Raw genomic sequence first — 26,172 nt, forward strand, 5'->3', positions numbered from 1 at the left:
GGATAGTGGCAGGGTGCAAGTTAGTACTGAGGAAACAAGTTTACAAGGGGGACCGGGTTGAAGCAGCTTATGTCCTTTGAGCCTTAGATATCCCATTTGGGGAAAAAAATACAGGGGAGAGGGCACAGAACCGCAGCAGTTTGCATAATGCAAGCTGTAAGATCGAGGTTAAATTCCTGCCACTATCTGTGAGGAGTTTATATGGGTGACTGTGTTTCCTCCCACATTCCTAAGATGTTTTGTTAGGGTTAGGTGAGTTGTGGGCATGCTATGCTGCTGCTAGTTGCATGGCAGGCTGTCCCCAGCACATCTCTGATCATGTTAGTCGTTGATGCAAAAACTGTATGTTTCAATGTGCATGTGACAAATAAAGCTAATCTTTAAATAGGATTATGAGTGAATTAATATTAGGAAAATCATTATTTTCACCATGGATGTCCAGTCCCTATATACTTTTATCTCTCATCAAGAAGGCTTTCAAGCTGTCTTCTTTCTTGAGAACCAATCTAACAAGTTTCCCTGCACCACAACCGTCCTCCATTTGGTTTAACTGGTCCTCACACTCAACAATTTCTCTTTCAGCTACTCTCACTTTCTCCAAATCCAAGTCGTAGTCATAGGCCCCAGCTATGCCTGCCTTTTTGTTGGTTATGTGGAACAGAACAGCCCTTTCTGATAATGCTTCCGAAGTACTTCTGCACTACACTACTGGTTGTATTGGTGCTGATTCATGCACCCATGCTGAGCTCGTCAATTTCATCAACCTAGCCTCCAACTTCCACCCTGCCCTTAAATTCACTTGGTCCATTTCTAACACATCTCTCCCCATTCTCCATCTGTCTCCCAACTCTGGAGCTTCATCCTGTGCAATTTGCAGCATCTTCAATGAGACCCAACCACCAAGGACACTTATACTTCCTCCCACCCCCCAAACTGCTTTCTGCAGGGACCACTCTCACCTGTGATTCTTTGTCCATTTTTCCTTCCCCACTAATCTTCTTCCAGGCACTTATCCCCGCAAGTGGAAGATTTGCTATACCTGCCCATTCACCTAACCTTCAGGCCCCCAACTCCCAGGCTCCCAGGCGAGGCAACACTTCACCTGCAAATCTGTTGAGGTTGCTTACTGCATCCAGTGCTCCCAATGTGACCTCCTCTACATTGATGAGACCCAACGTTGATTGAGGGCCGCATTGTCAAGCAATTTTGTTCCATCTGACACAACCATGATTTTCTGGTGACCAACCATTTTAATTCAAATCCCCATTCCCATTCCAACACGCAGGTCCATGGCCCCTCTTCCACCACGATGAGCATACTATCAGGTTGGAGAAGTAATGCCTCATATTCTAATTGGGTAGCCTCCAACCTGATAGCACAAACACTGATTTCTCTAACTTAAGGTAATTTCCGCTCTCCTCTTCCCTCTTCTTCCATTCCTCACTCTGGCACCCCTCTTACCTCCTCTCAACTGCCTATCATGTCCCCCTGGTGCTCCGCTCCTTCCCTTTCTCCCTTGGTCCATTCGCCTCTCCTATTCTCCCTTGGTACATTCGCCTCTCCTATCAGATTCTTTCTTCTTCAGCCATTTACCTTTTCCACCTATCACCTCCCAGCTTCTCACTTCACTCCCCACCTGACTTCACCTATCAGCTTCTAGCTTGTAATCCTTCTACTCCTGCACCTTCTTATTCTGGCTGCTCCCCTCTTCTTTTCCAGTTCTGATGAAGGGTCTCAGACAAAATGTCAACAGTTTATTCCTTTCTATAGATGCTGCCTGACCTGCTGAGTTCTTCCAGCATTTTGCATGTGTTAAAGAATGATGAGTCTTCACATTCTGATGGCTTGCATTCCAAGATCCTAAAAAAGGGCTAAAAATATTGTGATTGTAATTCCCCAAAAACTCCATTGACCAGAGACTTGGAAAATTGCCAATACTTGAAGGGAAGGAAGCAATAATCAGGTAATTACAGCAGCAAGTACAAAATGCTGGAGGAAATCAACAAGTCAGGCAGCATCTATGGAGGGGAGTGAACAGTCAACGTTTCAGCCCTAGACTTCATCAGGATTGCAGGTAATTACAGGCTGATTTGCATAATATATTTTATCTGAAAACTGTTAGAACCCATTATGAAACAAATACAGTAATGCAACACTTGAAAAGATGCAATATAACAAGGCTGAGTCAGCATGGCTTCTCAAGGGGGAAATAATGCCTGATGGTTCAGGGCAAAACACAATCTGCCGGAGGAACTCAGTGGGTCAAGCAGTGGCGGAGGGAGAAATTGTCAATATGTTAGATCGAATCCCAGCACTAAGCCTGAGAGGGATTTGACCTGAAACATCAACAATTCCTTTCTGCCTGCCTGAAGATGAAGCTCGACCCGTTGACTTCCTCCAGCAGATGTTCATTACTCCAGATTCCAGCATCTGCAGTTTCTTATGTCTGCTGATGAGTTAGTTTTTAAAGGAGTAACAGCCAGAGTTGATAAAGAGGAACCAGTAGATGTAAAATTGCTTCGTAAACCTCTTTAAACCTTTACCCCTCATCTTACAGCAGTGCATTTTCGTATTTCATATTTCTATCTGGGAAAAATACACCATCAACCCAAAACTATGGAATTCCTTTACAGTTATAGTCACAAAGCAGACAAACAGGTCCTTTCAGCCCAACTCATCCATGCCTCCTGAGAATCCCATCCAAGTCAGTCACATCTGCCCATGTTTGACCATAAAAACTGCACACTATTATTGGGATTCCTTACACCATAGGTGTCAAACACAAGGCCCGCGAGATCATTTTAGATAGATCTATTATTTTAATTATTAATGGCCCGGCGATATGAAGCGCTGATAACACACAAACTACAGATCCCATAATGTAGCGCAACAGCTGCTGATAGGCTACCCGGGAACATTCCTGCGTCAAGCGTCTGTTGCTGTATACAACGCTATTCTGAAGTCAAAGCTGCAGTGTAATGGGACACTAAAGGCAAAGTACGACACTGCAGGGCCCGTACAGTTTATTCGCTCCATTCCTGAAGCAATGCCTCAGCTCTGTCTACATGCGGCTCGAACCTTGTGTATGTTTGGTAGCACATATCTGTGTGAGAAGCTTTTCTCAGTGATGAAGATTAACAAAACATCACACAGGAGTCGTCTCACTGATGAACACCTGCAGTCCATCCTGAGAATCTCCACAACACAGAACCTTACACCAAACCTAAACGAACTTATTGCCAAGAAAAGATGCCAAGCATCCAGCTCTGACAAAACGGCATAAGAGCAAAGAAAACTGAGTGTTTTGATTTGTTGTTGTTTTAACTTTTGCTGAAAAGCACAAATTTTATTTATATTTTCAGGGTTTTTTTGCAGCATGCTCATATTTCTAACTTGTATAATACTGACAGGAGATATTTTTATGGAGAGCAAAATATTTAAGTTATTTAAAGTTTTAGTTTATTTTTTCTGGAATAATATTCCTGTCTGTTTTTATTCATATTTATGTTCAAAAAATGTTTAGTTTTAGTGTGTTCAATAAATGCTTATCCTGTTCGGCCCATGACCTAAAGTGTGATTTGAGTTTTGGCCCTATGTGCAATTGAGTTTGACGCCTCTGCCTTAGACCATAAGACACAGGAGCCGAATTAGGCCATCCAGCCCATCGAGTCTGCTCCACCATTCCAGCATAGCTGATACTGGATCCCATTCAACATACCTTCTCGCCATATCCTTTGATGCCCTGACCAATCAGGAAATGATCAACTTCTGCCTTAAATATACCCACAGACTTGGCCTCCACCGCAGCCTGTGAGAACATTCCACTGATTTACTACTCTCTGGCTAAGCAAATTCCTCCTTACCTCTGTTCTAAAGGGTCAGCCGTCAATTTTGAGACTGTGCCCTCTAGTTCTGGATACCCCCACCATAGGAATTATCCTCTCCACATCCAGCCTTATCTAGTCCTTTCAACATTCGGCAGGTTTCAATGAGATCCTCCCACATTCTTCAAAATTCCAGTGAATACAGGAAAAACCTCCTTATGTGCTAACCCTTCATTCCCGGAATCATCCTCAGGAGCCTCCTCTGGACTGACTCCAATGACAACACATCCTTTCTGAGATATGGGACTCAAAACTGTTGACAATACTCCAAGTGCGGCCTGACTAGTGTCTTATAAAGCCTCAGCATTAGCTCTTTGTTTTTATATTCTATTCTCCTTGAAATAAATGCCAACATTGCATTTGCCCTCTTTACCACAGACTCAACCTGTAAATTAACCTTCTGGGAATCTTGCACGAGGACTCCTAAATCTCTCTGCATCTCTGATGTTTGAACCTTCTCCCTATTTAGATAATGGTCCACACAATTGTTCCTTTTACCAAAATGCATTATCATATATTTCCTAACACTGTATACCGTCTGCCACTTTTTTACCCATTCTTCCAATTTGTCCAAGTCCTGCTGAAATTACATTGCTTTCTCAGTACTACCTACCCCTCCACCTATCTTCATATCATCCACAAACTTTCCCACAAAGCCATCAATTCCATTATCTAAGTCAATGACAAACAATGTGAAAGGCAGTGTCCCAATACTGACCCTTGAGGAACACTACTGGCCACCAGAAAAGGCCCCTTTTATTCCCACTCGCTGCCTCCTGCCTGTCAGCCATTCTGCTATCCCTGCCAGTATCTTTACTGTAATGCCATGGAATTTTATCTTGTTAAGCAGCCTCATGTGTGACACCTTATCAAACAGCTTCTGAAAATCCAAGTAAATGACATCCACTCTTTCCTTTGTCCACCCTGCTTGTTACTTCCTCAAAGAACTCTAACAGATTTGTCAGGCAGATTTCCCTTCACAGAAGCCATGCCAACTTTGACTTATTTTATCATTAATCCCCAAGCTTCAATACATGAGATTTCTCAACATTAAACACACTGAGATGGCATCAAGTTTAGTTTATGTCTTGCACTCCTGGAGAGTGGACCATTTAAACACTGAAGTAGTGAGAACCACATACAGCACAGTAGAGTAGCAATTAGTACAATTGATTTAAAGTACAAACAATCACTGATCATGGTGCGGTTCACACCACAGCCTTTAAGAATTTTTGAGTGTTCTTCCCATGCCACCTGGGTTTCTTCCGACATTTCAAAGACGCACAGGTTAGGATGAGTAAGTTGTGGCCATGCCACATTGGTGCGAGGAGCATGGCGATATTTATGGGCTGCCCCCAGCACATCCTTGACTGTGTTGATGATGCAAACAGCACATTTCACTGTATGTTTCAATGTACATGTGATAAATAATGCTGATCTAGCCATTTACATGTTTGATGATAGAGTGCACCGTCTATACATTCTCCCTTAAAGAGCCATGTGGTGATCAACACCTTTTAGTATTTAGCAGACACATAAGCCAGCCAACACTCGAGCCACACATTTAATTTTTAATTCAGAAATACAGCACAGCAACAGGGCCTTCCGGCCCAAAGAGCCCATGCCACCTAATTACACCCATGTGACCAACTAACCTACTAATTCTTACGTCTTTGCAATGTGGGAGAAAACTGGAGCACCTGGAGGAAATCCACACAGTCACAGGGAGAACGTACAAGACAATGGCGGGAATTGAACCCCAATCACTGGAGCTGTGAAGCATTGCACTAATCACTAGGTTACATGCTGCCCTAGTGGGGCTTGAGTAGATTAGTGTTATATTTAGTAGATAAACCAAAGGATGTACACAATTTTCTAATCTCTGCTGTTACTTAACTTCAGTCGAACAGCAACTGAGATTGCACTGGCTCTCAGCAGTCCCTTGGTGAATCAGGAGGGGAGAAAGGAAGTGGTTAATCTACTGCTTGCAGCACTAGCTATCACCAATCGGGGTTCAATTCACGGTGCTGTCTGTAAGAAGTTTGCACAGTCTCCCAATGATATTCCCCGGGTGCTCTGGTTTCCTCCCACATTTGAAAGGTGTACAGTTATGGTTAGGGTTAGTAAGTTGTCATCGTGCTAGGTTGGTGCAAGACGCACGACGACACTTGCTGGCTGCCCCCAGCACATCCTTGGACTGTGTTGGCCGTTGGCAGAAACGGCGCATTTCACTGTGTTTCAATGAAATGCGACAAAAAATAGCTAATCTTTATTTCTAAAAAGGAACCAAACAGGATCTTCCACATAATGTTAACCAAGGAGCAGATCATGCTACTGCAAAAGATGTGTACTGTGGAATCACAGCCCAACCAAGGTTACATCAAACTGAGAAGGATGGTGAGGTCCAAAGTTGGACACATACGTCTGAGAAGTTACACAGCTTGATGGGTGGTGACATTAGGATCTGATACTGCAGATAGCATGAATTCAACTGTCAGAATCTAGACAGCAAGAAAAATCACATTCAACAGAGAGTATTCAGCCTAGCCCTCCTCCTCCAACATCTTCCAGCTACAAACTACAAACAAAACATGTCATGCTCCTGGCATGTACTTCTGGCAAGGTTGCTGGGACGACAGAAGCACAAGCAGGAATAATACTGCACACTGGGTAGAGGGGCAGAGAGAGAAAGGAAATGGAGAATCCAGGTGGATGGAGGTACAAAGCTATAGATAATCAATACACAGAAAAAGGAAGTGTACCCATAGTACTGGAGTCACCACTCAGCCAGCTACACTCCAGGGAATAAAGATCCAGCCTTTCCCTATAACTCAAGCCTCCAATGTTAGCAACATCCTTGTGAATTTTTTTTCTGCACCCTCCCTTGCATAATCAAGTCCTTCTTTCTGTGTGGTGACCAAAACTGCACACTATACTCCAACTGCAGCCGAACCGGTGTTCAGTTTCAAATTACAGTATTTGTTTCTCAAGCAATTAGGACTTTTGGTTTTACATTCAACCAAGAATCTTCACCAGACTATTGACCTTTACCTGCATATAGTTCCATCTTCTCAAATCCTCCAAGGCGAAGATAACTGACCTTTCCTCTCATCTATCTCCCTCACACTCCTCAGAGAGAGGGTGCAGAAGAGATTTAGCAGGATGCCTCCAGGATTAGACAGCATATCACAACAGAATTGAGTGAGCTGGTGCTTTTCTCTTTGGAGAGGGCGAGGACGAGAGGTGACTTTATACAAGTGTACACGATGATAACAGTATAAGTAGAGTGGACTGCCACAGAGCTTTTCCCAGAGTGGAAACAGCTAACACAAAAGAGCATAATTTAATGGTGACTGGAGGAAAGTATAGGGGGGTGTCAGAAGTAGCTTTTTTTAATGTACACACAGAGAGTGGTGAGTGCTACAGTGGTGGTAGAGGTAGATACATTGGGGATATTTAACAGACTCTTCAATAGGCCTGGGGATGATAGAAAAATAGAGGGCTATATAGGGAGGAAGAGCTAGATTGATTTCAGAATAGTCCAAAAGGTCAGCACAACATTGTAGGCCAAGGGGGCTGTATTATGCTGTAGTGTTCTACGTTCTTCCAGCGCACCACAAGCTTATTACAGTGGGCTAGCTGCTTGGTACACTGTCACAGTTCTGTTAAAGGGAATTCTCAGGAAGCAGCAGACAGCATTTTAATTCCTGTGTTTGATTCAATTCAGCTTACAGCATACAGAGAATGGCCCCTTCCCCTTCTGGTTTTCTCAGACACAGCACACAGGTTCAGTCCTCCATACGTGTATAAAGCAAGCCATCTTTGCTAACATACTTAGCTTAAAAACAAATCAGCAGTGCACTCACACATTAGTGAAAAGAATCATGGCTTACAAACCTATTGCTGGAGCATTGATGCAGAGCTCTCTGGCCAGTAGAAGGAAGGTCTTTCCCAGTACATAGACATTCACCTGAAAGAAAGTTTTAAGAACATATAAACATGCTTCAAAAACATTTTAAACATCTCAGCAACACACAGAAAACGCTGAAAGAACTCAGCAGAACAGGTAGCATCTATGGAGTGGGGGGGGGGGGGGGGGGGATCGATGTTTCAAGCCAGGACACAGCAGGCCTTTATTTTATCTCAATTTCATTTTGATGAATGTTCAATTATCTTCTTGTACTTTCAGAAAAGTTACGAAACGAGCTGCCAGTTGAAGTGCTTGAGGCAGGTACAACAGTATCATTTGAGAAGCACTTGACAGGTACATGAAGGGCCAGGGCTTAGAGGGATATGAGCTAAATGCAGAAAACAGGGACCAGCTAGGGAGACACCATGGACAGCTTAGATTGGCTAGGCTGAATGGACTGTAATCTTTACTATATTATTTTATGACTCTACAAGATGCGCTCAGGCCAAAATTCTACGTGTAGATTACTGCTGCTGCTTTAAGATCTACCAACATACAGCTAAACCATAAAATCCCCACTTGCTTCAAACAGGCTTCTCCCCATCCACCTTCTCCTTTCTTTAGACTACAGATTGAACCTCCTCTAATAACTCAGTTCAAACTAGTTGCTTCGTCAAACATATTTCAATACTGTTCTGCGTTGTGTTCTAACAGGGGACAGGGAACAGAAATGAAGGCCTCCTCCATCACACCTTTCCAATTCATCACCCCCCAAAGAAACCATGCAGATTTCTTCACCCTTGAAACACTCTGACTTGGTTCTCAAGTCTGTTACCATAGAAACCACCATGGTAACTTTGGCATAAAGCCATCAAAGTACAATAAAGACATTAAATGGAGCAGAAAATAAGAACACAGGAATCTGCAATGGCAGCATTTCTACTCTGTTCAGTGCCTAGCTTCTTTACAAGCACAGTGCCCACCATCACCCCTCTAACTTTAGCACTTCTGAGAAAAAGACGGATACAATTTTTGTAAGTACTTCAGTGACAGAAAGTATTGCTAAGTCACATAATATTTAGTCATTGCTGACAAGGCCAATGTTACAGAGGCCTAAATTTCCTAGATAAGCTCTCCCATTGAAGGAGCACCCAGTGTTGCCACAGAGGGACATAGTCACATAGCTCCACAGTCAGGATGATGCGCATTTTGGAGGACGATCTGCAAATGGTGATCCTCCCATGCAGTTCCTGCCCATCTACTTTGAGTGAGAGGTGACGTTGAAGCCTTTGACAGACTGCTTAGTGCATCTTGAAAATATCTGTGGCTTTCAGGAAGGAGAAGTAGGCAGAACACACACCGGTCCTCATTGAGGTGTCAGTTTCAAGTTCCTGGACTTCAACATTTCACAAGATCTATCCTGTACCTAACATATTAATTCAATTATGAAGAAGGCATTAATTTGAGGAGATTCGGGTACGTCACCAAAGACTGTAACAAATTCTACAGATGTAACACAGAGAGCATTTTGACTGGTTACGTCATCATTTAGTATGGTGGAGACATTGCATAGGATTGGAAAAACCTGCAAAGGCTTGTAAACTCAGCCAGATCCACCAGGGTATAACCTTGCCCATCATCAAGGCTATCTTCATAAGCAATGACTGAAAAAGACACGTCTGTAATGAAAGAGCCTCGCCCCCTGGGTTCCTCTTCCCACTACTACCATCAGGGAGGAGGTACAGGAGCCTGAAGATGCACACTCAATGATTTAGGTACAGCTTCTTCTCCTTCACCATCAGATTTCTGAATGGTTCATGAACAACAACATTACATCACTATAACACTCTCTTTTTGCATGATTTTTTATATATATTTCTCACTATAACATAGTAATTTACGTCTTACACTGTACTGCTGCTGCAAAACAACAAGTGTCAGTGATAATAAACCTGATTCTGATTCTGCAGCAGTGGAAGGAAGGACGGGTCTGGATGGTGCTGGACAGCCTGCTCTGACAAAACAAACAAAACCCCTCAGCAAAAAGTACAAAGGGCATCCCATGGTTTTCCTTTCCTGATATGTGCCGTATGTTTGTCTTCATTTTGTAACGTACTGCAAGAAGTTAATTTTCATGTCATTTATATCCTTGGTGTGTATGGCTGTGACAACGGTAAACTTGAACTTAGCTTGCAGACCAGGGAAAAACCCTGGGGAATATAAGGAGGTAAGCTACTTTGCACAGGATACTCAGTCTCTGTCTAGGACCGAGTAGCCAAACCACTTAAGCAACTGATCCAGTTAAGTTTCGGGTCAGCAGTGACACCAAAAAGACTGGTGGAGGAAATGCAAGACGATTGCCATGGAATCTCTAGGAACACACAAAAAAATGCTGGAGGAACTCAGCAGATGAAGTTGAATCTGCTTATTTAATAGATTGGTTAGGTTAAATTGAAGTGTACAAGATGAAAAAAGGCATACATTGAGTGGATAGCCAGAGATACTTTCATAGAGTAAAAATGGCTAAAACCAGGGGACATAACGTTAAGGTTCTTGGAGGAAAATATAGGGGAAATGTCAAAGGTACAGTTGCAAGAAAAAGTTTGTGAACCCTTTGTAATTGCCTGGTCTTTTCCATTAATGACTTATAAAATGTGGTCTGATCTTCATCTAAGTCACAGTAATAGACAAACACAATCTACCTAAACCAATAACACACAAACAATTGTACTTTTCATCAATACTGAGTATACCATTTAAAAAATCACAGTCTAGATTCAAAAGAAGTATGTGAATGAGGTAATGCCTTCTACAAAACCTATTTGGTATCAGGTGTTCCAATCAATGACATGAGATTGGAGGTGTGGGTTGTAGAGGTGCCCTGTCCAGTAAAAAAGGCACATAAAGTCAGGTTACTTACAGAGCCTGTTCTTCTCAAGGAAGATCTGCTTATGTGCACCATGCCTTGATCAAAAAAAACTTTCAGAGGATCTTAGAACAAGAATGGTAGAGATGTACGAAGCTGGAAGAGGCTACCAAAGCATTTCTAAAGACCTGAGTGTTCATCAGCCCACAGAAACTGAAAAAGTCTACAAATGGAGGAAATTCAGTACTCTTGCTACTCTCCCTAAGTGTAGGCACCTTGCAAAGATCACACTAAGAGCACAGCGTGCAATGCTGAAGTAGATGAAAAAGAACCCAAGGGTAACAGCAAAAGACCTGCAGAAATCTCTAGAACTTGCTAAAGTCTCTGTTCATATGTCCACTATAAAGAAAACCCTGAACAGGAACGGTATTCATGGAAGGAAACCACTGCTCTCCAAAAAAAAAACATTGTTGCACGTCTCACGTTTGCAAAAGCCCACCTGGATATTCCACAACACTCCTGGGACAATATCTGTGGACAGATGAGACAGAAGTTGAACTTTTTGGCAGAAATGCCACATTTAGAGAAAAAAAGGGCACTGCACACTAACACCAAAACTTCATCCCAACTGTGAAGCACGGTGGAAGAAACATCATGATTTGGGGCTGCTTTGCTAACTCAGGCCTTGGGCAGCTTGCAGTCATGAGGGAACAATGAATTCAAAATTGAATCGAGACATGTTACAGGAGAATATCAAGGTAGCGGTCTGTCACTGAAGCTCAATAGTAGTTGGATGATCCAACAAGACAATGATCAAAACACAAGAGTAAAACAACAACAGAATGATTTAAAAAGAAGAATATTTTGGTATTGGAATGGCCGTAAGAGTCCACACCTTAACCCAACTGAGATGCTGTGGTATTACCTGAAGAGGGCTGTTCACACAAGATATTGCAGAAATATTAATGAATTAAAACAGTTTTGTATGGAGGAATGGTCTAAAATTTCTCCTTGCCATTGTGCAAGTCTGATCAGCAGCCACAGAAAACATCTGATAGAGGCTATTGTTGCTAAAGGAGGTTCTATCAGTTATTAAATAGAAGGGTTCACATATGAGAACCCTTCCATCCTGGACTGTGACTGATTAAATAATGTATTCAATAATGATGTGCAAAGTACAATTGTTTGTGAGTTATTAGTTCAGGCAGATTGTGTTTGTCTATTATTGTGACTTAGATGAAGATCAGACCACATTTTATGAATAATTAATACAGAAAACCAGGTAACTGCAAAGTGTTACAAACTTTTCCTTGTAATTAGGTCTGTTACACAGAGTGGTGGATGCGTTAAGGCTGATTTATACTTCTGTGTCAAATGAACGCCGTAGCTACAGCATAGCCGTGTAACCTACACTGTACCCTACACCATAGCCTGACGCGCACCTCTCCAAACATGTAGCTGTGCGTCGCGGCAATGCAGACCGCAACAACTGTGATCGGTCCGCTTGGTAGCATCGCATTTCCTCCTGTCTGTAGGCATACTGTGCGTACACTGTTGCAAAATAAATGGTTGGAAGCCAAATCATCAAATCCACCTGCCGATATACGAAAATATTTGAAATGCATTTCCTCATCCACGTCTCTCAGTGGTCGGACAAGCACAAAAAATTTCACCCTCCTTCTGCCTGAATCCGTTCAATGGTCGTACACACCATCTCATCTGACGTCTTCTCTCTTTTCTGTGTTGCAGTAATTTCAATAAAAGTAACCCTTGTTCAACATTTATTAGCTCCAACTCCAACATGATGCGCTCAGTTGCCAATAGAAACCCCACCGCCAACTAGCGTTTTGGCAGTGAATTGCAGAGCGACGCAGACACACCAACGCACAGGTATAAATGCTCACAGCGGCGCAGGCCACTTACGAAGGCTGCGGCATAGGCTACTACGCATAAGTATAAATTAGCCTTTAAACATGCTGCCAGGGTGATGGTGAAGCAGATACATTAGGGGCATTTAAGAGACTCTGAGATAGGATATAAAATGGACGATCTTGAAATTCAGCTACAGATTGACAAGTACGACTCTGCAGCCATCTTTGAAACTTGGCTAAAGGATGACTTCCATTGGGAGCTTAACGTCCAAGGATATACGGTGTATCAGAAAGATAGGGTAGTAGGCAGATGGGGTGGTGAAGGTTAGATTGATCTCAGAGAAGGTTAAAAGGTCAGCACAACATCCTGGGCTAAAAGGCATGTACTCTGCTGTAAAGTTCTATGAATTTGAAGTGTTTGGACCTTAGCTGAAAATTGTCATTCCCTTGCACTGGTATGGCACAGATGTTGCTTGCTTCTAAATAAAACTAAGCTTAATGTTGTGACAACTACACACATAGATTGCTTAATTATCCAAGGATATACTAACATAAAAATTAGCAGCATCAACAGGTCACTAGCCCCTCACATTTACTTCAGTATTTAATATATTCAAGCCTGATCTGAATTAACCTTGATGCCACATTCCAGCTCCACCTGCCTGCAGTAATTTTTTGCTCCTATACTCATCACAAGAAAGTAGCAGGAGGCCATTCGGCACCTCAAGCTTTGCAGGTGATATGAAGATAGGTGAAGAGAAAAGCACTGTTTAGGAAGCAGGGAGTCTACAGAACAACTTGGACAGATTAGGAGAATGGGCTGTGACCCGAAATGACCCGAGTTTGTGATGGGGTCCAGAATTGACCCTATGAACTGTGCTGCTATTAAGAGAGAGAGGGAGGCATCCAATGCAGTGAGAGAGAGAGAGAGAGACAGACAGAAACTGCTCGAAAGATTGATGTTATGGTTTCTCTACAAGTTGTTTACCTTTCCAAGGACACTTGCCTGCTTGCAAAGTTCTTGCAGAGAGGAGGGCGGAGCAGGTTGATGGACAGCTGGTGTCCAACATGTGGAGATAAAAACCAGGTCTGCTGGGACACAGACAGACACACAGTTTCAGACACTGAACGAGCTTTGTTGCACCCACAGGAAGGAGGAATTTTTGGAGGAACGATTCGGGGAAATCAATCAGTGGCTCTAGCAGTGTGAAAAGGTTCAATCGGTGGGAAATTATTTGTGTGTCCACCCTCGCCTGGGTGATAATTCCATCACTGAAGAAGTCATACGTGTTAAGGTCATAGTTGGTGACTACAACAGGATTTCGGAAGACAATGGGAAGGTCGAAGGCATCAGCTCATCTCTCACCTCTCACCTCTCACTCCAACTTAACTAACGACCTCAAACTGAACTGAACTCTTTTCATCATAAGACTGTATCCCTTCACCCCTGGGTTTGAAAGAGTGTGTGTGTGTGTGTGTGTGTGTGTGTGTGTGTGTGTGTGTGTGTGTGTGTGTGTGTGTGTGTGTGTGTGTGTGTGTGTGTGTGTGTGTGTGTGTGTGTGTGTGTGTAGATATACATCATTGCTAACCTATTTGATATATCTGCATTTATAGTACTGCATTGCGTAGTTACTAATAAACATTATTAGTTATTAGTAATACCAGACTCCAATGTGTTTTCCATTTCTGCTGGTTCTTTAACCCGTCACGGGGTACGTGACAGGGCAAAGAGTGGCAGATGGAAAACAGTGTAGGGAAGTATATGGTCATGCATTATGATAGAAGGAATAAAGGTGTAGACTATTTTCTAAATGGGCAGCAAATTTAGAAATCAGAAGTGCAAAGGGACTTGGGAGTCCAAGTGCCGGATAACCTAAAGGTTATTTTGCAGGTGGAGTACGTGGTAAGGAAGGCAAATGGAATGTCAGCATTCATTTCAAGAGGGCTGCAATATAAAAGCTAAGACTTTATAAGACATTTGTCATATCATGTTAGGAGTATTGTGATCAGTTTTTGGCCCTATATCTAAGAAAGGAGGAGCAGACATTGGAGAGGGTCCAGAGAAGATTCTGGAGAATGATCCGAGGAATGAAAGCCTTTGATGGCTCTAGGCCTGTACTTAAGAAGAATAAAGGAGGATCTCATTGAAACCTACCAAATATTGGAAGGCCTAGCTAGGTAGAGCGGACGTGGAGAGGATATTTCCAATGTTAGGAGAGCCTAAGACCAGAGGGCACAGATTCAGAATACAGGAAAGTCCATTTAGCATAGAGATGATGAAGGAATTTTGTTAGCCAGAGGGTGTTGAATCTGTGGAGGCCAAACCAATGGGTAAATTTAAAACAAAAGTCGATGGATTCTTGATTAATAAGGGTGTCAAAGGTCATAGGGAGAAGATGGGAAAAGGCAGGAGCAATGACTGAATGGCAGAGCAGACTCAATAGCCTAAGTGGCCTAATGCAGTTCTTGTTTTATGGTCTTTAGTATTCTGCTTTTCTTGCCATCCAATATCATCATTGCTGATCTGCCCCAGACTCTTATTCTGTGCCAGTTCCCGACAGCCCTGATCTTTCGACCTCTTCTGTAAAAACTCCCAATAATTTGACCTTTATAACCCTCTGGGGAAGAGAGGTCCCGAGATTGGCCATGATCTGTGACAATGAATTCCTACGCATCTTTGTTTTAAACAGTTGACCTCTTATAACTCTGTCCCTTTGTTGAAGATTTCCCACAGGTGGAAACATCTGCCCTTAGAATCTCAGGTTAAATGGTTATCCCCTCATTCTTTTCAACTCCAAGGAATGTAGATTGTAGCAAGGCTCCTGGCTTCCCATTCTAACCAATTTTTACAGGAGCACCATCAAAAGTACCCTGTACACAATGCCACATTTTCAACCTCTCATTGCTACAGTCAGAAGTTCTGACCTGCTTCAAAAGGTCAATAATCATACTACTGCACACGAAGAGCAGGGTGAGGTGCCTCAATGACTACCATCCAATAGCACTCACATCTATGGCGATGAAGTGCTTTGAGAGGCTGGTCATGGCTAGAATCAATTCCTGCCTCAACAAGGACCTGGACCCAGTTTGGCTATTGCCACAATAGGTCTATGGCAGACACGATCTCATTAGGTCTCCATGCGGCCTTGGATCACTGGACAATAAAATACAAATGCTTATGTCAGGATGCTGCTTATTGACTACAACTCAGAATTTAACACCATCATTCCTATAGCTCTGATCAAAAAACTCCAGAACCTGGGCCTATGTAACTGGACCTCTGCAACTGGATCCTCGACCTCCTAACTGGAAAACCACAATCTGTATGGATTGGTAATAACATCTCCACCTCGCTGATCAATACTGGTGCATCTCAGGGATGTGTGCTTAGCCTGCTGCTCTGCTCTCTAAGCCCATGACTGTGAGGCTAGGCACAGCTCAAATTCCATCTATAAATTTGTTGATGCTAAAAGCTTTGTTAGCAGAATCTCAGATGCTGACAAGAGAGCATACAGGACTGAGATATTCCAGCTAGTTGAGTGATGTCGCAGCAACAACTTTGAATTGAATTGACTTTATTTCTTACATCCTTCATATACATGAGTAAAAATCTTTACATTATATCTCCATTTAAATGTGCAATGTGCAATTTATAGTAATTTATAATAAGTAGTATGCACAACAGAACAACCAAACATAAAAATACAGTTGCCTAAGCATGGATTAAGTAGTCTGATGGCCTGGTGGAAGAAGCTGTCCCGGAGCCTGTTGGTCCTGGCTTTTATGCTGTAATATCATTTCCCAAATGGAAGCAGCTGGAACAGTCTGTGGTTGGGGTGACTCAGGTCCCCAGTGATCCTCCGGGCCCTTTTTACACACCTGTCTTTGTAAATGTCCTGAATAGTGGTGAGTTCACATCTACAGATGCACTGGGCTGTCTGCACCACTCTCTGCAGAGTTCAGAGATTGAGGGAAGTACAGTTCCCATAGCAGGCAACGATGCAGCCAGTCAGGATGCTCTCAATCGTGCCCCTATAGAAAGTTCTTATGATTTGGCGGCCCATATCAAACTTTTTCAACTGTCTGAGGTGAAAGAGGTGTTGTGCCTTTTTTATCTCACAGCTGTTAAGTACAGATCATGTGAGATCCTCGGTAATATTTATGCTGAGGAACTTAAAGCTGTTCACCCTCTCAACCCCAGATCCATTAATGTCAATAGGGGCTAGCATGTTTCCATTCCTCCTGTACTCCTTGTACTCAATATCAGTAGGACCAAAGAACTGATTGTGGACTTCAGAAGAGGTAAGACAAGGGAACACACACCAGTCCTCAGAGGGATCAGAAGCTGAAAGAGTGAGCAATTCCAAGTTCTTGGGTGGCAATATCTCCTAAGACCTAACCTGGATCCAATATACTGACGTAGCTATAAAGGCAGCAAGACGGCGGTTATATTTTGTTAGGAGTTTGAGGAGATTTTGTATGTTACGAAAACACTCACAAATTCCTGCAGATGTACCATGGCTGCATCACCTTCTGGTATGGGGGGGGGGGGGGGGGGCTACTGCACAAGATCAAAATAAGCTGCAGAGAATTGTAAGATTAGTCAGCTCCACCATGGGCACTAGCCTCTGTAGTATCCAGGACATCTTCAAAGAGCCATTGCTACCTTCAGGAAGGAGGTACAGAAGCCTGAAGGCATGCGCTCAAAGATTCAGAAACAGCTTCTTCCCCTGTACCATACAATTTCTGAATGATTGTTGAACCCATGAATGCCACCTCACTACATTTTAATATTTATTTTTGCACTACTTATTTAATTTAAATATTTTATGTGTGTGTGTGTCTATATACACACATACACACACACACATATACTTTGTAATTCAAACACGAGGAAATCTGCAGATGCTGGAAATTCAAACAACACACACAAAATGCTGGTGGAACACAGCAGGCCAGGCAGCATCTATAAGGAGAAGCACTGTCGACATTTTGGGCCGAGACCCTTCGTCAGGACCTGCTGTGTTCCACCAGCATATTGTGTGTGTACTTTGTAATTCACATTTTTTCTATTGTTACGTATTGCATTGTACTGCTGCCACAAAGTTAACAAATTTCTCAACGTATGCTGGTAATATTAAACCTGATTTTGATTCTGACCAGCTGCATCACTGTCTGATACAGCAATTGCAAGTCATTGGACCGCAAGTCTCTACAGAGGATTGCGAGGATAGCGAGAACTGCAGAAAGGATCATAAGAGAAGACATAGGTGCAGAATTAGGCAATTCGGCCTATGAAGTTTGTGCCACCATTTTGTTCAAGGCTGATCCATTTCCCTCCTAACCCCATCCTCCTGCCTTTGCCCAGTAACCTTTCACACCCTGACTTATCAAGAAACTATCAACCTCTGTCTTAAAAACACCCAAATGACCTGGCCTCCACAGCTGCCTGTGGCAAAAAATTCTGGATTTGCCACCCTCTGGCTGAAGAAATTCCTCCTCATCTCCATTCTAAATGGACGTCCCTCTATTCTGAGGTTGTGCCCTTTGCACTAAAGACTCTCCCACTACAAAAACATTCTCTCTACATCTACCCTATCTTGGCCATTCAACATTCGATAGGTTTCACTGAGATCCGCCTCATTGTTTTAAATTCCAGCGAATACAGGCCCAGAGCCATCAAACGCTCCTCACATGATAAATTCTTCATTACTAAAATCATTTTTATAAACCTTCTTTGAACTCTCTCCAATGTAAGCACATCCTTTCTTAGCTAAGGGGCCCAACACTGCTCACAATACTCTCAAGTGAGGTGCCTAATAAAGCCTCAGCATTACATTCTTGTTTTGATATCCTAGTCTTCTCAAAATGAATGCGAACATTACATTTCCCTTCCTTGCTACTGACTCAAACTTCAAGTTAACCTTGAGGGAGTCCTGCACAAGGACTCCCAACCCCTTTGCACCAAGGATTTTGGAATTTTCTCCCTTGTTAGAAAATAGTCTATGCTTTTGTTCGTTCTACCGAAGTGCATGACCATACAATTCCTGACACTGTATTCCATCTGCCACTTCTTTCCCCATTATCCTAATTTATCTCGGTCCTTCTATAAGCTCCCTGCTTCCTTCACACTACTTGCCCTTCCACCTTGTCATTTGTCCGCAAACTTGGCAACAAAGCCAATAATTCTGTCATCCAAATCACTGACATACTATTTATAAAGAATCAGTGGATCACCACTAGTCACCAGCAACCAATCAAAAAAGGTTCCCTTCAATTCCACCTTTGTCTCCTGCCAATCAGCCAATGTTCTATCCATGCATCTTTCCTATAATACCACGGGCTCTTATCTTGCTAAGCAGCCTCATGTGCAACACCTTGTCACAGTTCTCCTAAAAATCCAAGGGAACAAATGCTTCGTCAATCTGCTTGTTACTTCTTCAAAGAATTCCAACAGGTTCGTCAGGCAAGATCTTCCCTTAAGGAAAAGATAAAATCTTCAGTCCTGTAGTCATCCCCCTTTTCAATTTTGTTCGTTACACTGCATCTCATCCTCTGCCTGTTCTTCCCGACAGTCTCACTACACACTACCTCTGCCTGTACACCAACTGGCCCATCCTCAGCCCCATCACTCAGTTTCATCCCTTTGCCAAATTAGTTTAAACCCTTCCCAATAGATCTAGCAAACCTGCCCAGAAGGATTCTGGTCCCCTTTGGGTTCAGGTGTAACCTGTCCTTTTTGTACAAGTCATACCTTTCCCAGAAGAGATCCCAATGATTCCGAAATCTGAAACCCTGCTCCAGCACCAATTCTACAGTCAGGCATTTATCTGCCAAATCATTCTATTCTTACCCTCACTGTTGTGTGAAATAGTCAGCAATCTGGAGAATACTACCCTGGAGGTCCTGCTTTTCGGCTTTCTATTGAGCACCCTAAATTCTCTCTTCAGCACCTCCTCCCTTTTCATACCCATGTCATTAATGCCAATATGTACCAAGACTTTTGAATGCTCCCCCTCCCCCTTTAGAATGTTGTGAACTACATCCGAGACGTTACTGACCCTGGAATATACCCTCTGGGTGTCTCTATCACATCCACGGAAACTAGCGTCTACTCCTCTATCTACGGAATCCTTTATCACTTCTGCAGGTCCCTTCTCCCCCTGTGCCTTCTGAGTCACTGTGCCAGACTCAGTGCCAGAGACCTGATTGCTGTGGCTTCCTTCTGGGTGGCTCACCACCCCTCCCACAACAGTATCCAAAATAGCATACTTATTCTTGAAAGGAATGGCCACAGGGGTACACCACACTGGTTGCTTTCCCTCTCCGTACAGTCACCCAGATACCTGCCTCCTGCAGCCTAGGGGTGACAACCTCCCTGTAGCTCCTGTCCATCCCCTCCTCAGTTTCTCACATGAGCCAAAGGCTATTGAGATGCAGCTCCATTTCCTTAACATGTTCTCTGAGGAGCGGCAGCTCAGTGCACCTGGTGCAGGTGTGATTATCTGGGAGGCTGGAGGTTTCCCAGAATTTCCACATCTCACGCAAAGAACACAACACAGCCCCTGGAATCATTCTCACTGCACTAACAGACAAAGAATGAATGAGAAAGTTACCAGGTACTTAGCTTGCCCAAGCTTATTCTTGTCGAAGCCTGATGAGCCGAAGACTCCCCAATGGTACACTCACACAATGGCCACTCCACTTGTCCCTGTCTTATTTTTATTTGCTCTTACTAATGTGCATTTGATTGAAAGCAAATTTCACATGAGTTGCCTCCTCTCTCGCTCTTGATTTGATTCAGCCACTGGAAAAACACCAAAAGCTCACAGACACTCCTTTTTTAAATCTCACTCATGGAACTCTCTCGCTCTCAATTTGATTGGACCACTGAAAAAACCATCGAACACTGTGGTCTCTCCTCTACTATTCAGACATATTTATACAGTGTGCTGTGTATGTAGAGCCCTTAGCATTATCAATGATCCTTCCCATCTGTCCAATGATTTCTTTGACCCCCTACCATCAGGCAAGAGATATTGCATTAAGAGAAGAACTTTTACTGGAAACAGCTTCTTCACTGAGGCTGTGAGATGACTTAACTCCCTGCCACCAGCCCACGCCTCATGACATGTTACGTGCCAGTAGCATCATACTATTTATTTTTTAACTTACATCATTAATGCACTTTATTATTTGTTAATTTATTTGTGGTAATATTACTTTACATGTTGTGTGTGAATTATATGTACTATGTTGTGCAATTTAGTAGCAGGAATGTTCTTTCGTTTGGCAGTATACATGTGTACAGTTGAATGACAATAAACTTGAATTTGAGCCAACTACCATCAAGGACATCTTCAAAAGTTGATGCCTCAAGAAGGCAGTATCCATCGTGAAGGACCCTCACCATCCAGGACCATGCCTTTTGTCTTATTACCATCAGGGAGGAGGTACAGGAGCCTGAAGGCACACACTCAATATTTTTAAGAAGAGTTTTATCCCCTCTAGAATCAGATTTCTGAATGCACCATGAATCCATGAACACTACCTCACTACGTTCCACTCTTTTTGCTCTCTTAATGTAATTTTTATACATTCTTATTGTAATTATAGTTATTTTTCATAAAATGTATTGTTGCTTCAAAACAACAAATTTCATTTCAGTGATAATAAACCTTATTCTGATTCTGATTCAGAGCTCTGTCTGAAAATATATGGTAATACACCTCTAGAATGAGATCCAAACACATTAGGGTCTGACCAAAGGATTAAAATGAACAGTAATGTACTGAAGAAATATTAGGTTGTATCAAGTCAACAAGAGGACTGCAATGTCGGCAAACGCTCGGCAGGTCAGGCAGCATATGTGGAGAAAGAAACAGAGCTTACGGCTCATGTGAAAGGCCCTTATCAGAACTGGAAAAGTGATGAAACAAGTTAGTCTGAAGTTGCAATGATGGGAGGGAGGGAACAGCTCTGATAGGGCGGTGCCAGGACTGCCATGTTGAAAAAGCCATCTGCTTGATAAATACATCAGAAAGAGGAAAATAAGAAAAAAGGACATGTGAAAATGGAGAGCTGCAGAAAATGCCCAGCAGACTGGGCATCATCAGTGGCAACACAGTAGTATAGCGGCTAACGTAACAGTTTTCAATGCTAGATGTAAGATCAGGGTTCAATTCCCACCGTTGTCTGAAAGGAGTTTGTACATTCTTCCTGTTACAGCAGTCTTGAGTTTCTTCCCACAATCCAAAGACGTATGGGTTAGAGTTAGTGAGTTGTGAGCGTATAGCAGTGCTTAAGATAACTGCTACACTATCATGCCACCTTCTATATTCAATGCCCTGACTCTGGTTAGGCCATATTTGGGAGTACTGATTTATTTCTCCTCACCTCATTATAGGAAGGATGTGAAAGCTTTAGAGAAGATGCGGAGGAGATTTACAAGGTTGTTACCTGGACTACAGGATAGGTTGAGCAAGCTACAGCTTTTCTCTTTGGACAGAAGGAGAACAAGAGGAGAATTGATAGAGGTGTATAAGAAATAAGCAGCACTGAATGGATGCCCAGCGCAGATATGGCTAATACCGGGAGCATAATTAGAGAAACGTGTAGGGGGATGTCAGATATATGATTTATTTTTTAAACATAGAGTGATGGGTGCTTGGTAGAGATAAATACATTAGGGACATTTAAGGCACTCTTAGATAGGCACATGGATGAAAGAAAAATGTAGGGTTATATAGGAGGGAAGGATTAGATTGATCTCAGAGTAGGTTAAGAGATTGGCACAATATCATGGGCTGAAGGGCTTGTACTGTGCTGTAAAGTTCTATGAGGAGGATACAGAAATCATCACCTTTCAAAATGTATCTATGAACATTTGATCTCCCATAACACACAGAGCTATGCACCGAGAGCTGGTTCTATTTTGATCAGGATTCACAATGAGACCAAAGACTTCTTTTTGTGCCATGAATTTCTATAGGTTCACCAACGCCCACTGAAGGGCTGTCAAATAGACTGCAGGGTGTGTTTGTGTGTGTATGTATATATAAACAGAAAGTACAAAAAAGGGAAAATAATCCTGCTGATACGGGGACAGTATATGAGCTGCTCACTCAGGAGGAGCAGCTGGAAAGTCAAAAATAAACTGGGCACCAGCTGCACCCACGCAGAATTTACAAATGCACTTGGTCAACTCAAAATGCAAACAAATAGCAACCTAATTTAGCTCTCAACAGCTGCAAACCATTCAGCAGAAATAGGATTTAAAGGGAATCTAAAGGGCATGTTCTCACCGGAAGTGGAGTGGCTGCCTTTGATGGAGGTGGGCCAATAAGTTTAAGTTAGCCTACTGAGCAGCTGAAATTTTCACTCCCTGCAGCACTGGTGGCCCATAGCTGCAGTGTGTCATATCGGTGAGATGTAATTCAGGAACTCTCCAGGGTTTCTAACAGCATATCCCTGCAGTTCAGGAGCTGAAGAAGCCTGTGCCTGCAGGTACTGAACCCTGGAGTACAATAAGCCATGGCTCAGTAGCAAATAGCATTCTTGCCACAGCAACCAACTTCTCCAGCAAGAGGGAGTGCAAACACCACCTCTTGACATTCAACAGCACCACCACACTCAAATAAGATTCTGATTTAAACATACAGTAAAGTGCATCACTTATATTAACAACCAACACATCTGAGGGTGCTTTGGGAGCAGCCCACATTCTGGCACCAATAAAGCATGTCCACCATGTTCAAGATCAAATTTATTATCACTCAACCATATACATACATACCACCAAACAAAACAATGTTCCTCCGGACCAAGGTGCACAACACAGAACATATAACTCACAAACAATAAAGTAATATAACCAGAAATAAATTAACAAATATTTGCGTTTTACAACACAAGTTAAAAAGTAAACAGTAAAATGCTATTACTGCTTTATATATGATAAAAACACAGAAGACAAGTGACAAAACAACAACAGACAAATAAGCCACATTCCTCTCTCCCACTACACACACAGACATTCCTTCAATATCAGATCAGGCCATCTTCAGCCACCGGGCTCAAGGACTTGGACTTGCAGACATCGCGCCTTTGGCTGCTGCGGTAGAGATTTACAGACTCACCTCTGGCTATTGAGACTCGACTTCCAATCGACCTTTGGGCTTCCATCTTCATTTTCAATCCCAGGACTCACTCATCACCAAACACTAGGCCTCGAACTCCTGTATACCCAAGGGGTCACTGGCCCTTGTTCCTCCTGCCTGCACAGAACTCCGATTCCAGAACCCACTAACAACTTGCTAACCCTGGGGAGGTCACCAGCCCTTGTCAATGCTGTTCTGCCAGCCCAACATCAAAATAAGGACGATATTCCACACACACAAAATCACAACACCTAATCTATTTGACAGTTAATGCTGAGGGACGTGGTGAACTATAGAAACTCGTGACATAAAAGGAGATCTTTTGACCAAAATAAAACTTTAGATCTCCAGTTCTTGGTCCATATCTTTGTGTTATGGGAGATCAAATATTTATGCACGTATTTTAAATTTAACAGAACCAGTTGTATAAATACTATGGCTTCCAAGAGCCATAAAACTACAAGACATAGGAGCAGAATTAGGCTATCTGGCTCATCCATTCCATCATGGCTAATTGATTATCCCTTTCAAACTTATTTTCTTGCCTTCTCCTGTAATCTTTGACGCCCTGACTAATCAAGAACCTTTGCTTTAAGTATATCCAATGACTTGGCCTCCACAGCCATTTGTAGTAATGAATTCCACAGATTCAACACCCTCAGGCTAAGGAAATTCCTCTTCATCTGCTCTGAAGGAACATCATTCTATTCTGAGGTTATGCAATCTGGGTCTAGACAGACCCACTATAGGAAACATTCTCTCCACATGCATTCTATCTAGGCCTTTCAATATTGAATAGGTTTCAATGAGATTCCCCTTCTTCAGCCCAAAGCCATCATACGCTCCTCATACGTTAATCCTATCATTCCCAGAATTATTCTTCTCCTCTGGACCCTCTCCAATGCCAGCACATCTTTTCTTAGACAAGGATCCCAAAGCTTCTCACAATACTCCAAGTGCAGTCTGACCAATGCCTTATAAAACCTCAGCATCACATTCTTGCTTTTATATTCTAGTCCTCTCAAAATGAATGCTAACATTACATTTGCCTTCCCTACCACCGACTCAATCTGCAAATTAACTTTCAGGAAATCCTGCATGAAGACTCCCAAGTCACTTTGCACCTCTGACTTTTTAATTTTCTCCCCATTTAGAAAATAGTCTATGCCTTAATTCCTTCTAACACATTGCATGAGTTCATAGATCCCTACACTATCCATCTGCCTTTTCTTTGCTCATTCTCCTAATCTAAGTCCTTCTGCAGACTCCCTGCTTCCTCAACACCACTTGCCCTCCCATCCATCTTCATATCGTCCACAAAGACATCGAGAAAGTCACCCAAACCATTAAAGTGCTCCCAATACCGTATAATAATGGTACAATAATGGTAGTACACCACTAGTCACTGTCAACCAATAAAAAAAAGGCCCTTTTTATTCCCACTCTTTGCCTTCTGCCAGTCACCCAATGCTCTATTCATGCTCGTAACTTTTCTGTAATACCATGGACTCTTATCAAGTTAACCAGCCTCATGAACGGCACATTGTCAAAGGATTCTGAAAAAGCAAGTAAACAACATCCACTGATTCACCTTTGCCTGTTATTTCCTTAAAGAACTCCAATAAATTTGTCAGGCAAGATTTTCCCTTAAGGAAATAATACTGACTTTGGCCAATTTTATCATGTGCCTTAAAGTACCCTGAAATTACATTCTTAATAACGGTCTTCAGCAGCTTCCCAACCACTGAAGGCAGGCTAATTGACCTATAATTTTTCTTCTGCCGCCTCGCTCCCTTCTCAAAGAGTAGAGGTGACATTTGCAATTTTTCAGTTCTCTGGAACCATTCCAGAATCTAGCGACTCTTGAAAGATCACTACTAATACCTCCACACATACTTAAGCTATACTTAAGTTACCACTTTCAGAGGTGTCAGAATGCCCCCGACACTCTCAAATTTCTGGCATACTGCTAGTGTCTTGCACAGTGAAGACTGATGCAAAATACTTATCAAGTTTATCTGCCATTTCTTTGTCCCGCTTTACTAGCTCTCCAGTGATCCAATATCCACCTTCACTCCTCTTTTACTCTTTATATATCTAAAAAGACTTTTTGTATCCTCTTTTATATTATTGGCCAGTTTACTGATATAGTTCATCTTTTCTCTCCTTATGTTTTTTTAATGTTACTTTCTGTTGGCTTTTAAAAGGTTCCCAATCCTCTAATTTCCCACTAACTTTTGGTATATTATACAGTGGCGTGAAAAAGTATTCCAGCCCCACAACTGTTTTCACATTTTACTGTTTCATTTTCTAAATTTAAAAATATACTGAGGTTGCATTTTTTGAGCTAATCTACAAAACATTGTACATCATGTCAAATCAAAATTCCAAAACCTGTCAACAATTTACTAAAACTCACAAACCAAAATTGCGAGGCTAAAAAAGTATCCATCCCCTTTGCAACTACCACCGTGCTAACTTT

General features: G+C 42.5%; 1 protein-coding gene across 3 annotated transcripts in view; it reads right to left on the bottom strand.

The window, feature by feature from the left end:
* brf1b (BRF1 general transcription factor IIIB subunit b) overlaps window positions 1–26,172 on the bottom strand; it is a 445,784-nt gene that overhangs the window by 213,448 nt on the left and 206,164 nt on the right. For all 3 annotated transcript variants that reach the window (XM_073039442.1, XM_073039443.1, XM_073039444.1), the window contains one exon: window positions 7,782–7,854. In XM_073039442.1, coding sequence (XP_072895543.1) covers window positions 7,782–7,854 — 73 coding nt within the window. The remainder of the gene's footprint in view (window positions 1–7,781; window positions 7,855–26,172) is intronic.

Source organism: Hemitrygon akajei, chromosome 3 (genome assembly GCF_048418815.1).
Source record: "Hemitrygon akajei chromosome 3, sHemAka1.3, whole genome shotgun sequence".
Taxonomy (NCBI): Eukaryota; Metazoa; Chordata; class Chondrichthyes; order Myliobatiformes; family Dasyatidae; genus Hemitrygon; species Hemitrygon akajei.